This window comes from Ptychodera flava, chromosome 12 (genome assembly GCF_041260155.1).
Source record: "Ptychodera flava strain L36383 chromosome 12, AS_Pfla_20210202, whole genome shotgun sequence".
In the NCBI taxonomy this organism is placed as follows: domain Eukaryota; kingdom Metazoa; phylum Hemichordata; class Enteropneusta; family Ptychoderidae; genus Ptychodera; species Ptychodera flava.
This window is the reverse complement of record NC_091939.1, coordinates 33,064,734-33,079,201: the sequence shown is the minus strand read 5'-3', so window position 1 is coordinate 33,079,201 and position 14,468 is coordinate 33,064,734. Positions and strand designations below refer to the sequence as shown.

The window sequence follows — 14,468 nt, the reverse complement described above, 5'->3', positions numbered from 1 at the left end:
CCCAGGTTCTATGGGAAAACGTAGCAAGTTGAAGAGCCAGACAAAACTAATCATTGTAGCTATGTTGTTTGAACATCTGTGCAATCATTTTGCCATTTTAGGCTCTTGGATAGGCTCATCTGTAAGACCTAAACTGTGTTGATATTGGGCCATAGTTTAACATATTGTGGTGAGGCCTGTATTACGTGACACAAAGAGGAGGGAAAATTTGCTGGAGAAAACATTACCGAGTGATGGATAGACTATGTATTGTTCTCAGAAGTACATGAACAAAAATGTTCACAGTTCAGTAAACTGAGAGAGAGAGTATCATAGTGATGTCCAGGATGTCAAACACATCACATATACAGTGTGGAAGGTCACTGTAAATAAGATTGTAGCATTTGAATAAAATTTATTATGCACTGGCCTGTGAACAAGATTACCTTGAAATCAGTCATTGTGGGTAAATTCTGTGTTGTACACCTTATAACAATACATGACTTTACAGTCTTAGTTATGCAAAAATATCTGTTGTTACTTTTATAAGTGAATACAAGAAATGTCATGTATATGCCGATCAACACAATATTGAGAAATAATGCGAAAGAGCAAAAGCCATCTTTGGGTCCGTTATTAGAAATGTAACTTTACAAGCATCATTAATGGTCATAAATTGGATCTGCAACTACTAATCATTTTTATGTATTGTTGGAAAGGCAATCTTCTGTGAAAAGTTTATAATAGAGACTCAGATATGTTTAATATCGATTTAATTAGGTGTAAATCTGTAGATGTCAACTTTGCCACAATTGCTCTGGAGGGGCTGCCAGCTGTAGACATGGATACCAGATTTTCAGTGCGATATCAAGTGGCAGGCCTGAGTAAAGTCCACATAAACGTACCTTACAATTGTTCCGTCAGAATAAATCACGACTCATTTCAAAATGTTTTTTTTTCAAATTAATGTCATGGATTCTAATACTCTTTGAAGTGAGATGTTCGAGTAATACAACTATTTAAATTTTCAGAATTTTGTATAGCCAATATTTATTTATTTTTTCCGTTTTCTTATTAGTTTGGATTGTGTTATTAAAGGTTTTCATGTAGTATTTTTCATTTAGGTCCATTATTGTCAAGTGTTTGTACAAGATGAGTTATACTGACATTTTCTGAATACCTCTTATTAAAAGGGCTACCTGTAGTTTTGATACTGAAGTACGGTAGGCTTGTAACTAGTAACTGTGTTTCCATAAACTTTGCTTTGTACATGTTGTACGTTCAGTGAAGCGTAGAGCTGGGCTTTTTCCAAATGCAGCTGAAGCCACTGAGAGAGTGACTGCAAACTGCCAAAAACAACATTGGAGTGTGTCCGGCATTTGACCACCTGTTGTGTAGTGTGTTGACCTAGACTAATCTGCCTATTTGCTCTCCAGCCTTGGCATTCAATGGACTACCAATATTGTCGTTTGTGGTACAAAGGATGGGAGGCGGTGGGATGTGTGATCAACCAGTCAATATCAGCTTCTATTCATTCACAATGGTAGCTACTGAAAAGACACAAATGCACTGAGCTGTGAAACAATTTGGAGTTTATCTTAAAGAAAGTGGGGATGAGAAAACTTTGTCATACCCACACCAATACCAGGTGTAATTTTATTGAGCAATTTCACAGCCATCAAGATGACATTGAACTCATCCCTACTAAAATAAAAAATGCAAGACTACCTAGCTGAAGTAGCAATGTAAAATGCAGGACATATCCACTGAATGCTAAATATGAAAAAGATGTAAAAAGTACTTTAAGATCCTTAATACTGCAAGACATCCAATCTAGTGTACATGTTATCTGAGCCAATTTGCATTGTCAGTTGAAAAAAAGAGAAACACGTAGTGTGGGTGACTTGAAACTTGCTGTGTTGTATATTTAATGAAAACACCTTCAAGAGATCCAAGAGAGGGTGTTATGACTATAGGCATACACACAACATAACATCTTCAGTTTGTTGATGCCAAGGGTGAATATCTTCATCTCATAGCTACGGAATCACTTCAATAAGTGCTGCCTTATTTTGAGGTTCTGACCTCCCAACATTTCTAGGCAACTACTGGTTGTGTCGGAGTGCGCAATTTTTGAAGAATAGTCATGTCTTAATATTTTAGCTCCCCATGTTTGACCTCTTTTGTGTCGTCGGATTCACTTTTAATTTATTTTTTTTTTCTTGAAGCCAAACAGAAATATTTTCAAAACCTTGATGGATTTGATTTACGGAATCTTGATGCTCGGGGATGAATTTGTTTATGTGTGTTATTTCTTAGCATTTGGCAAGTTTGAAAAAGTTTCACAATCTATCGAAAAGAAGGTCAAAGGTTTCCATTACTCATACTGTGTGTATTGCAGATGATTTAAACTTTGGTTTCAATTCATTAAATTTGTGAAATTGTACAAAATCAGCAAACAATTGATGTATGCAAATAGATATGTGTATAAATGACAATTACATTTAGCTATTATGGGAATAATCTGAATTATCGGAATTTTCATGTTTCTGTGGAAGTACTGGCATTGATGTCTCGATGGTAAAACTAGACTGCTGATGTTTTGTTGTTTTCCTTGAGTCATCGTTGTTTGACAAGAAAATGTTGAAAGCTGGATAAACATCACTTTGTCACTCAACAGAGAGTGTATGAATCAAGTAAATAAATTCCACAGGATAACAGCATTTGTGTTTCAGGTGTTCCTAAGGTTTCCAATTTTCAATACATAAATCAGATGTGTATTACTTGGAGATGTCACCAATGTTTGCCTGGAGTAATTACCTTTTTTCATTTGTCAATAATGCATTTGTAACAATTACATTTCTTTCGTAAAGAGTGTTTGTTGAAGTTTACATTGGTACAGAGTATTACATCCCTTGCTGACCAACGATTGTTTTATCTGGATCTTGTTTGCTCACCTTTGTGAGAGTTGAAATGTGGTAATCCAAGTTCAAACCCTTCATTGCTCCGTTTGCTCAAGGTTTGGCCACAAAGTCATGGTGACAAATGTACCATAGAGCATGTCATGTGATAAACTATGGCAGTATTAAGTATGCTTTTACTTTTCATGAATTTTTGTCTGGCAAAATGTACAAATAATCTCATTGTTGTAGATATGTTCTCTTACACCCTGAATTACAGGTGATGGGTAAACTCAACCTATGTATTGTGTGCCAGCAACTCCCTGTGGTCAGAAATTCATGTAAATAAACTATGGCAACTCCCTGTGGTCAGAAATTCATGCCACATAACTATTTTTAATCCTCTAAAAAACAATAGGGTTGACCACAGCCGTTTGTGTAGGTTTCCAAATTTTTGCCAATAAAATAAAATCAGGTTCTAGTCCTTCAACACTGTTACTCCCTTTCATCACAAAACTTTGGTGAAACCTTTTGTTTTCAATGATGTGATTGGACTAATACACTGGAAAGATAGGGGTGCAAGAATATACTGACACAGGTCTCCAAGTACTGTCTGGTATGATTGTGTTGATATTGTCATTCCATTGTATATGGAAATGTGACACGATTGAAAGAAATTTGTAATACCTGTTGACAGCCCTAGTCAAATTTCCCAAGCCTTGAGCTGTCAAAGCCACAGCTGAAGAAATCACAAAACCAAACCATGTGTTTAATATCGTTTGACTTTAGCTGGTAATTTTGACAAACAAACTTGTCATTCTAACTGTTCACGGTGTGAATTCTGATCAGACTTATGTAAATACCGGATTAAGTTTCACTATGGCACCTCAAAAAGTTAGTCAATACTGTATACATTTGTGTTGAAAGTATGTGAAATGTGAAAAATTTTAATCTCCTGTGAAGTTTCAGTTCATAGGATGCACTATTGAGTTTCAAAGTATCTTTATCGAGTCTTTGTAATGCTTTGCCGAAAGAGAGATGCATGACCAGTATTTGTTTACGTTGGAGCTAGACTGCCAGGTGTACTGTGGCTCTATATTTGTCAATTAGAATACTGTACCGATGTTCAATAATTCAACAGTGGTAATTGAAGGAACCATTGATGAAAAGATGACTTAATGAGCCTAGGCTTAACAGTTTCAATCTACAGTGGAGTGGACATTGTTGAGTGATTTTTATGTTTACCTTCTAAATGTTAGGTTTTTTCAAACTGACAATATAACGTTGAACAAGATGAAACTACGGTACTGTGTACATGACGTCCAGTACAATGTATTACCACTGACACAAGTTGAAAATTGTACGTCTGAGTATTTATAAATTACATATTTGTAGTCCAGTATACCTCACTTGCAGAAACCGTCAGTACATGCTCAGTTATGTAGTGTATACGAATGGTTTATCATGCAATGTATCGTACATTGAACAAATGGATATAAGGATGTATATGACTGCAATTGACCCAACCCCTCATCACCAGTCAATTACACCTTAGATCCACACCGTAAATGGTCAAATTACATTGTACTTTAACACAGTCAAGAGAGTGCGGAAAATATGTTATATGCTCACGTTACCAGAATAAAGTTTCATCTAAATACCTCACTTTGGTGCCAATAAACAAATTTTCAAATGATGAAACAAGCATCGTAAGGGTGAGCACTTTCACCAAAGTTGTATTATTTTTATAGTAAGGCTGCCAATTTGGAACTTTACTACACATTTTATGGCTTGGTTTGCTCTGACCAAAATAGACCATTGAATGAGTTAAGGATGCACCAGTGGTACGCGCACGTGGAATTTGTCACTTACCATAGAGAAATGCTGGAAAAGCAAATTTTGCCATTGTCATTTTCATGAAAATATGCACAAAGCTCAGTCAAAAGAAATAAATGATAATGATCAAATAAAATTATGTGGTGACCGTGCTAAATTTTGAAATAAACGGCATTGAATTATTTTGCCCATAGAAAATGTATTGGTGGAAAGAAAAGCTGACTCAGCATTATTTCTCATAAATGTTAAAATTCATGGTCTTGTATCTCACAAACGAGCCTAGTAACCCCCATATTTTATTAGGCATTTTGATTATACTTACAAAGAAGAATCCAAAAATTGACAATTTAGAGAAATGACATTACTTTCAATTGTACCGCTTGTACATTCTTAAAGGTAGAATGTGCAAAGGGGACAGCCATTCAGGCTTTCAAACTTTTATAGTTCTTTTCTGATCTACCACTTGTGGAGGTTCAATTTAAAGCTCTTGGTGTAAGAAAACTTTTCACCATTGTGGATTTTTGGAAATCTAAAATTTTGTTTTTCTCCATAGAGTCAACACAGGGACAGCAGGCATTTTATTATTATTATTATTAATCTTTATTTAAACTCGATAACTCCATAGGTGAAACACCTCTTTTCGTGGAGGTCAAATAGACAAAAGAAAGTCATAAAACACTTTACAGCACAAACATGAAAACACAAAAAACACACAAGAACAAATAGATATAAAAAACTACGAAAAGGCATCAGACAAGTAAGTATTATACAAAAAGTTGTTACAAGATTTCTTAAAACTAGTCAGTGACTCAGAGTCCCTTATTGATTTGGGGAGATTGTTATATTCATCCACACCCGCAACTGACAAGGTGTTCTGATAGAGAAGTGTACGTGCCTTGGTAAATCTAAGGAGATTCTGATTGGAAGAACGAAGTGATCTAGAAGGGATGTAATTATTGAACAACCTGGTTATGTAGTCAAGGATTAGATTGTGAGTTGCTCTGTAAATTTGGGCCATACGGTTACAATGGAGTTTCAAGTTAATAGGCAGCCAATGAAGCTGAGTATACATTTGATAAGTGGAAAGAGGCGGAACAATGTCAAGAATAAGTCTCATTGCACGTCTCTGTAGACGCTCCAATGCATAGATATTGCTACTGGAAGTAAAGCTTCAAACATTAGAACAGTAATTGATGTGTGGTGAGATGAAACAATAATAAAATAGCTTGCTTGAGTGGAGAGGAAGAAATTTTTTGATGCGTGCCAAAAGAAACAAATTTGAATTGATTTTGCTTTCAATGGTTGAAATGTGTTCACACCAGTCCAGATTATTAGAAATAGTGACCCCCAGCAACCTCTCTGATGAGACGCGGTCAATAGTTTTACCAGCCAAAGTGAGGTTGAAGTTTTCATTGTTAATGTGCCGTCTCTTCTGAGAAGATGTGATAATCATTGATTTTGTCTTACTGGGATTAATACAAAGTTTGTTAGTAAGACACCAATTTTCAACTATTTTTAGATCAGCATTCAGGTAAGTAGAAATGGTGTTTAAGGACTTGTGTGAAACATGAAGAGTTGTGTCGTCTGCAAAGGAAGTACAGGATGAATTTTCAAGGTGAAGGGGCAAATCGTTAACATAAATAATAAAGAGTAATGGCCCCAGTATGGAACCTTGCGGCACACCGACCCTGACATCAATAACATCTGAGTTTGTATGATTAAATTGCACAAATTGTTTACGTGTAAATAAGTATGATTTAAAAAAAGACAGGGTATGATCAGAACACCCGTAGGTTTTTAGTTTGGACAACAAGATAGTGTGGTCAACGAGATCAAACGCTTTGCTCAGGTCTAAAAATGCTGAGCCAACGATGTTTCGATTTTGAATATCAACTATATTCGGTAAATCCTGGGCAAACTTTATCATTTGTATCTCCAGTACCAAAATGTGCATGGTGACCCCCGATTTGTATTCTTGATTTTGAAAGATGATGGTTGAAATATTCCTTGAGGAAAGTTTGAGCAAAAGTTTAAGTCTTTGACTTTCAAAGCGCATATTACCTTAATGGCCCATGACAGATTAGCGGCAGATTTTTCAAAATTAAATGAAGAAGACTTCTGTTATTCTGTATTGCAATCGCTGGGTATGCTTCACTTTATTGATGAAAAGGGGTTTGATTTCACAGAATTTAAGCTTTTACTTGATTACCCGGCTCCAAGAAATTAATACCACGCTGAAATCAGCTGCATAAAGTTGACATTTTCAGAGCATTCATGTTTGATGATTTTCTATACAAATTTAATATATTTTATAGCATTGTACAAATTAGCAATCATCTAGCTTGAAAAAGGAGAACAGATGTGAGGGGATCATACATTTTTTCCAGGTAGATCACATTTTACTCAGCCTCAAAGTTCTAATGGTACCTGTATATTGTGGTACAAATACTATTTCTAAAAATACATCCAGGAAATTGCCGACTATCTTATGGCCACTGATATTTCCTGTGTATTGAAGGTGTTTTCCGGAGCCATTTCCTGTAGAAATTACCAATGTTTTCCCAATGCCATCGTACCATTTACTCACAAATGCTTGCCCAATATATGCACTCAGGAAAAGAAAGGACGAAGAGAATCATTTACTTTGGTGTGAAAGCAAAAACGTGATCTTGAAAATCTGGATGTGAAATACTTTTGGAGTCATGGGGTTTAGGTAGAATGCAGCTCGGGGACAGATATTCAGACTCTCAAACTTGTACAAATCTTTTCTGATATACCACTTGTGGGGATTTATTTTAATGCTCTTGTTGTAAGAAAACTTTTCACAGGCTTAGTTTTTCGAAATTGGAAAATTTTATTTTTTTCCATAGAATTAACACAGGGATGCCGGCCATTTTAAATTTTACATATCGGTAAATCCTGAATTATTTGTTTCTCTAGTACCAAAATTTAACCCCCTATTTTTATTCTTGATTTTGAAAGAGAATGGTTGAAAGATTCCTTGAGAAAAATTTGAGCAAAATGTTTGTCTTTCACTTTTGAGGCGCATACTACCTTAAATAATGTGTAATTTGATAATCTGTATTGCCAAGGGCTGTATCGCTACTACCACTATCTCTGCCTTTAAATATGTGTGTACTGTACAATGTACCTACGCCAAGAGCTACATTTAGAAGTTTTGCATGGAATTAAGAATCACTGTTTGTGGATATGTAGATGCTAATCTGTACTACTCAAGCTGAAACCAGTCAGACTGTACAGTCACAGGTTTATGAGAAAGATATGAACTTTGCGTGTCTATCCATCATCACCAATGTATCATACCAATAAAGAAAAACTTTCCTCAAAGTTAAGACTGCTAGAGATCACATCTTGTTGTCAATAATTCCATAGTCTGCCTCAGTCTTGCATATATTTTGTAGTACCTGCCAAATAACTGCCTTTGGATAAATAACTTCCCAAATTTGTTGCAAAATTTATTCCTGAATAGCACACAGTTAATAGCACACAGTTAATCCCACAATCAGGATGCTCGATGACTTTTCAAATGACCTGCTACAAGAAAATCTTGCTTGAGTGATATTTTCAACCATTATTTGTGATATTATTATCACAAATCCCATCTGAACTCTGCCATTAGTATCAAGTTGATTAACTTTATTGAATAACGACATCCGCTGGGAAATCTGTTGAGGGAATTATGATTAATAAAAGTAATACCTTGAAAGTAAAAATACAAACACAGCGGTATCATAGGATTATGTTATGGCATAGTGTGGTAATAATAATAATGAGTGGCATGGATGTTTATATGAGAATATATAAAAATTTGTCTCTTGTGCAATTAGTGAAAAACGTTTGTAAGGTATGCAGGTCACCACGATACATGCCTGTGTCTATCCTATAGAGGAAATGTATTGCAAATAGTATCCTTGTAAGAAATATGTAATTGTCAAAATACCAAACCATGTATACTCCGACATCGATACAAGCATGCAGGTAGTGAAATAGGAATTTATTTATAGAAAATTACCGTAAACGGCATTATGTATAACCTTTCACAGTTACTTACCATGTTAAAAACTTCTGAATGTACCCACGCCAAGGCAAAGAATATTATTTTTTTTGCCTCTAGTTTCTCAACTTTACTGGGAATGAAAAGGATGTCCTTCTTGCATAGGAAAAATTGTCCTTGTCCTTCTTGTGATCATTTCTTTGTAGTTTACCACATGAATGTTCAGTAAAAATTAATCTTCCCTGAAGACTTTTGAGACAGGGAGCGGACGTGATGTCGCACTGATTTTACCCATGGCTTGGTATTATCACCAAACCATACTCATATAGGGAGACATTTGTGGAGGCCAGTCACTGCTTAAGGCTGGGTGTCCATTCCTTTCACAGTCTAGAAATTGTAATTAGCTCTAAAAGCTTCAAGTTTGGCAGCGGTCCATATATGTACTGTGTATAGGTGATCAGCTTTGAACAACAAACTTATGAGACCTTCATGTACCAGCTTTCATATCAATTTGTATACAGTCACCAGAATTTGCCAACCAGGCAGTTACAGTTGCCTGCATGTACAGCAATCAAAAATCTCAGTGAAATTTGTCCTGGGTGTGTGCGTATACCGATAGCTCCAGTTGTGCAAAGACATTCCACCCGGCAACAGTATTTCTGCTCTCCATCATACCTCAAGATGGAAGACTTAATAAATTAATCAGGGTTGTATTATTTGTGCTATGTCAACTCATAACACGTAGAGCATGATTCGTTCAAGTGTAGCCATCCCTTCAAGTTCTACTAAAGAATTCATCCAGCCAAAGTAGATGAGCATTTAAGATCATCAAATATTAATAACACCCTTCAGATATGAAATCACTGGGACTCTCAACATCAGACGCATACCAAGATTGACAAATGATCACATTGTTTCATTGATTATTCTTCCCATAATGATTCCTTTTAAAAAATTCATTATCATTAAAAGTTTAAAACAAGGAAGTGCTTCGTCACTCTTCAAATGATTAGCCAACTGTTTTTTACATGCAATATATGTATCTCCAGACATTTGCCCACCGGCAATTTGTGATCAATATTGTATGATATATCAGAAAATGATTTGAAGATAGAGTGTGCCAGGAAAATTAGCTTGCTATCTCAGATGATGTGACATGCCACCCATGCATAAGGAATGCCTGACCTGAGGAAATTGGTCACTCTATTCCAAATTGCAAGATAGTTCCATAAATGTCAGGAATTACTGGGTATTCTTAAAATGATCTTACATCAATTAATGCAGATATTTCATGTATGTTGTGGACAAAAGTGGAAACAAACCTGTTTCCTTCAGGTAGTATGCGCCTCAAAGTGAAAGACAAACTTTTACTCAAACATTCCTCAATGAAACTTTCAACCGTTCTCTTATCAAATGAAGAATAAAAATCAGGGGTCGCCATGCAAATTTTAGTACTAGAGAAACAAATCACCTGATATTAATGATATTTCGATACAAAATGGCTGCCATCCCTGTTTTAACTCTATAGGGAAAAGTAAAATTTTTAGATTTTCAAAACTTGATCTGATTTTCTCTATCATGCCTAACATTTTCAAGAAATAACGTCATTACAGTTCCTCATCTTTCCGCATCCATTTACCGGTCAATGAATTTTGCGAAACGCAGTTTGTGAAAATTCACTTCACATGTACAGCTACAGTGAACATAGTGTTGGTAGGTTAATGGATAATGTGCATGTTTCAGGGACACATGCTTTGATTCCAAAGATGAAGCCTCTTAGGTTGCAATGCATTTCATTGAATTCAACATGACCAGCACACTCTCACAGCGATACCTTGAATTCATCCCTGCAAGGGTTTTGCAAGGCGTCCATTGTGCCAGCACTGCTAGCAAAGAGTGTTCAATACGTAAGGATTAAAATCTTATGTGCTCCACATAAAATATCTAGAAACTCTGAGACTTGCCCCTCCAGAAGAATCATAGTCAAGAGGGAAGCTTTTCAAGGGGAGGGGGTTTCTGTAGTTGAGGGGTATTCAGAATGATTGCCTCTGGCTGTTAGGTATGTGCTGTATCACTCTGAATAACAAGTTTGTCACTCACTGCTGCTTTTAATCGAATTAATAAAAATTTCTTTCCGGAGAAAAGTAAAGGTATGAAAAAGCTTGACCATACATGCTTCAAAAAACATGGTTTTTTTTTTTTAATGTTTGCCCCATGCTTGATAGTTGAGTGGGTCTAGTGACATAGACAGGTTTGTTTCATGCCTCAACAGGTAGTATCTGACTCTGCTCTTTGCTGTATGCTAATTACTTCGTCTTAATTTCCACGACAGTCATGATCAACAACATTGAAACCACTCCTGTAGGTTTAGAACGTGTTCAATTATACAACAGCACTGTAGCTATTAACTTGCTTTGTTCATGCCAAGGTATATTTTCCTTTGGAGTAACTCCTGTCAGGATTACAGTGTTATTTGTTTGTTTTGACGGAATTCTAATAGCTCATTTGGAAAATTAGGTCTAACTCCTGCTTTATCAGAAGTACTGTGGTCACAATTAGAACCTAGGTGGTCTTATCTGCTTGTTCGGATGTTTTAAGGTTTATTTTAACACATTGTGAAACCTATGGATACCTTTCAGTTGTTCTAAATTTATGTGACAATCTGATACTACACTCCTTGGAAGAATGATTATACAATTGGAGATTACACAAATTTATTCAGATACACTTTTACATGTTGATGCCAGTTTTAATAGTGTAGTGTATTCTATACAGGATATATACAGTATTGACAAGGAGAAAGGAAACCTTTCTATCTCCATAGTACAGGACAAGGTGAAAGCGTAGAAATCTCTTCTAGTAGTCTGCAGTGAAATAAATGACAAACAAGTATTAAACATTCATTGTGGGCTGAATTTTTTATTCAGTATTTAGCATTTCATTTTGCTTTTTCTTGAAAGGGTAAAATTAAAGGTAAAAAATAAAGGTAAACGTGTTTCATAGTTCTTTGAAAACATGAAGAATCTCTAGACTGCCATTCTTGCAAGTCACCTTTGTGGAAAATGCATACTTAAACATAGAATGTCAGATGCATATAATGAATGATGGAAAAATTTGTAGTAAAACATCTCCCAAGGGTTAATGGATATTGCATTTGCAGTCCTTGATGGAATTGTTTAAAAAAGAATTCCAACACTGCCAACGAAGAATCTGTCTCAATTGAGTGTTGCCTGAAAGTTAATTGGAGTGTGAAAAAGTGATAAGGAGATGTTAATGCAGCCAAATGGGTATGCCAGAGTACACATGGCGCATTCATGTATTGATTGTCCAAGTGAAGGGAAGATACAGTAGTCAGGAATATAACAAAGGCAGTGGTAGATAGAAAAGCTTGCAGAGCAGTGTACAGTGGCCTTGTTGAAATCCCACATATTGTATTAATAGCATGTCTGTGAATGCTTAGCCCAAGGTGCTGGCTTTTGTGAGCCTTTTCTGTAATATCACCAATTTCAAATGTTTTTGTCTTCAGTTTTCAAGACCATTTTTAGTTCATTTTTATAGCAAGATGTAAAATACAATGTTTTTACTGTCTTTAACCATTTCCTTTTGATTCTTATGGTTACTATGTGTGTATACATTTTATTGGTACATGACATGTGAATTTACTTCATTCATAGACATGTATCTTTTTCAAGTGTCTAATATTCAGATGGACTTCATGTATAGAGGATCAAACGTCCATAGTTTAATCTCACCTACAGCAGGGGTTATAGTTTATATATTTGTGAAGCTTTGTGCCAGGAAAAATCTAACTTGTCTTTGCATTGATACAGGGTTAGGCCTCTGAATAGTCAAGAAAAGAGCCGTAGTGATGGTGTGGCAATTGAATTCCCCGGTGAAAACTCCATCATGGTAAGTCTTCAAGTCTTCTGTGAACACACCTACCTAGTATACACAAAAAGTCATACCTCGATGGAGTATTGAACAATTCATGAAGACTAGAATTTGAACTGCTCAAGCTGAAAGACTGCAGCAAAAACAGAAAATCCACAACTCTATCTCAGAATTACAGTATCCAGGGTAGTCATGGGGAATGATCAGACGATATGATCCGGAATGATCAGTCTAAACCGGCTATACATGGGATTTGCACATTTGACTATCAATAATTGATAAAGCACCGACTCTTGCTTATGGGAAATTTCATTTTCCTAATAGGAAATAAGTCTGATTAGACAGCTTGAAATATCTAGTTTTTTAGGGGCAGCGATAAAGAATTAGTCATTGCTCTATGAGAAACATTTGCAAAATACATTTTCCAGAAATCCTAGTAAGTATACACAGATAGTATTTCAGTGTGGCACTGAATAATTTAATGGATAGGTACTGTATATGCTTAAAAATTTCCTAAGTAGATCCTGGAGGTGTTTGATTCTCAGAAGAGGCAGCCCTCTGCTGTGTAAGATGTTCATCATTCAGAAAAGTGTATACTTGTTTTAAGCGCATATCAGACTTCATAGATATTAATATTGTCTGTAAAATTTTTAAATCGTACCCAAATTTGTGTTGCTGTGTGTGTGTCAAAAGATGTTAATTTTCTGAAGACATGATGAATAACATCATACGTATTTTAAATGTATGAGTTGCACGTCAAAGGGGACTTGGAAAGGTAATTAAAGTGGCAAGATGAAGGAAAATTGCACACTTTTGAGTGTCAGTGTTCATGATCACTGGTATCTGAGACTAGTATAGCAATCTCAGCTGGTATCTTTGTCGTTTTAAGTTCAGCATATATAGATCATGAGATATTACGGGAAAATGCCTGTCTACAATTTCTCCAGACTCTTTCTCTTGCAATGTCTCAGTTTCTGATCTTGACCTACAGACATACTTTCTGAGAAAATCCATTCCAAGATGAAGGCACTGTCTTACTTAAAAGCAAACATTTTATATATTTACACACAACAGGAATCAACACTGAAATACAAATTTTTATCAGCAAACCACACCCCTCTATCACGAACTGCAGTGGGCCAGTCAATCATTTGGTCGCTGATTGTCTTTTGCTTTCAACAATTTAAAAACACTTGTCCAGATATGCTATTGTTGGAAATAGTATGCTTCTGAGGTAGAATCTGCCCAGAGGACAAATATCCAGACTGAAATTTTTACGATTTTTTTCTTGTCTACTGCTTGGAGTAAGAAAAGTTTTCAACATCTTAGTTTTTCGAAATAAAATTTTTTTATTTCTCTCCATAAAATTAAGACAGGGATGGTGGCCATTTTGAATTTCATTGGTAAATGTTTGGTAATTTATTTCTCCAGTACCAAACTTTTTGTGGTGATCCCTGATTTTTATCCTTGATTTTGAAAGAGAATGGTTGAGTTTCATGGAGGAAAGTATTAAAATTGGCAGAAGTTAAAGTCTTTCACTTTCGAGAGGTATGACTTTTTACTATTACCGTGCAAAAAATTAACTTTATAAAATATTTTGTGATGATCAGGTGGAGCAGCAAGGCAGAACCAAGTCTTTCACATTCAATGCTGTATTTGAACCAACTGCAAGCCAGCAAGATGTCTTCGATAACTGTGGAGTTAAACGACTCATTGAAATGGCACTGGATGGCTATGCAGGAACTACATTTGCTTACGGACAAACTGGCTCAGGGAAAACCCATACTATTACTGGTCCTGTGTCTTTGGTAAGACAATTTTTTTCTCTTTTTTCACAATTTATTAGT

At 35.7% G+C, this 14,468-nt stretch overlaps 1 protein-coding gene across 2 annotated transcripts in view; it reads left to right on the top strand.

Annotated features, from left to right (window-relative positions):
- LOC139145677 (uncharacterized) overlaps positions 1-14,468 on the top strand; it is a 59,329-nt gene that overhangs the window by 10,676 nt on the left and 34,185 nt on the right. For both annotated transcript variants that reach the window (XM_070716976.1, XM_070716975.1), the window contains exons 3-4: positions 12,561-12,639; positions 14,232-14,429. In XM_070716976.1, coding sequence (XP_070573077.1) covers positions 12,561-12,639; positions 14,232-14,429 — 277 coding nt within the window. The remainder of the gene's footprint in view (positions 1-12,560; positions 12,640-14,231; positions 14,430-14,468) is intronic.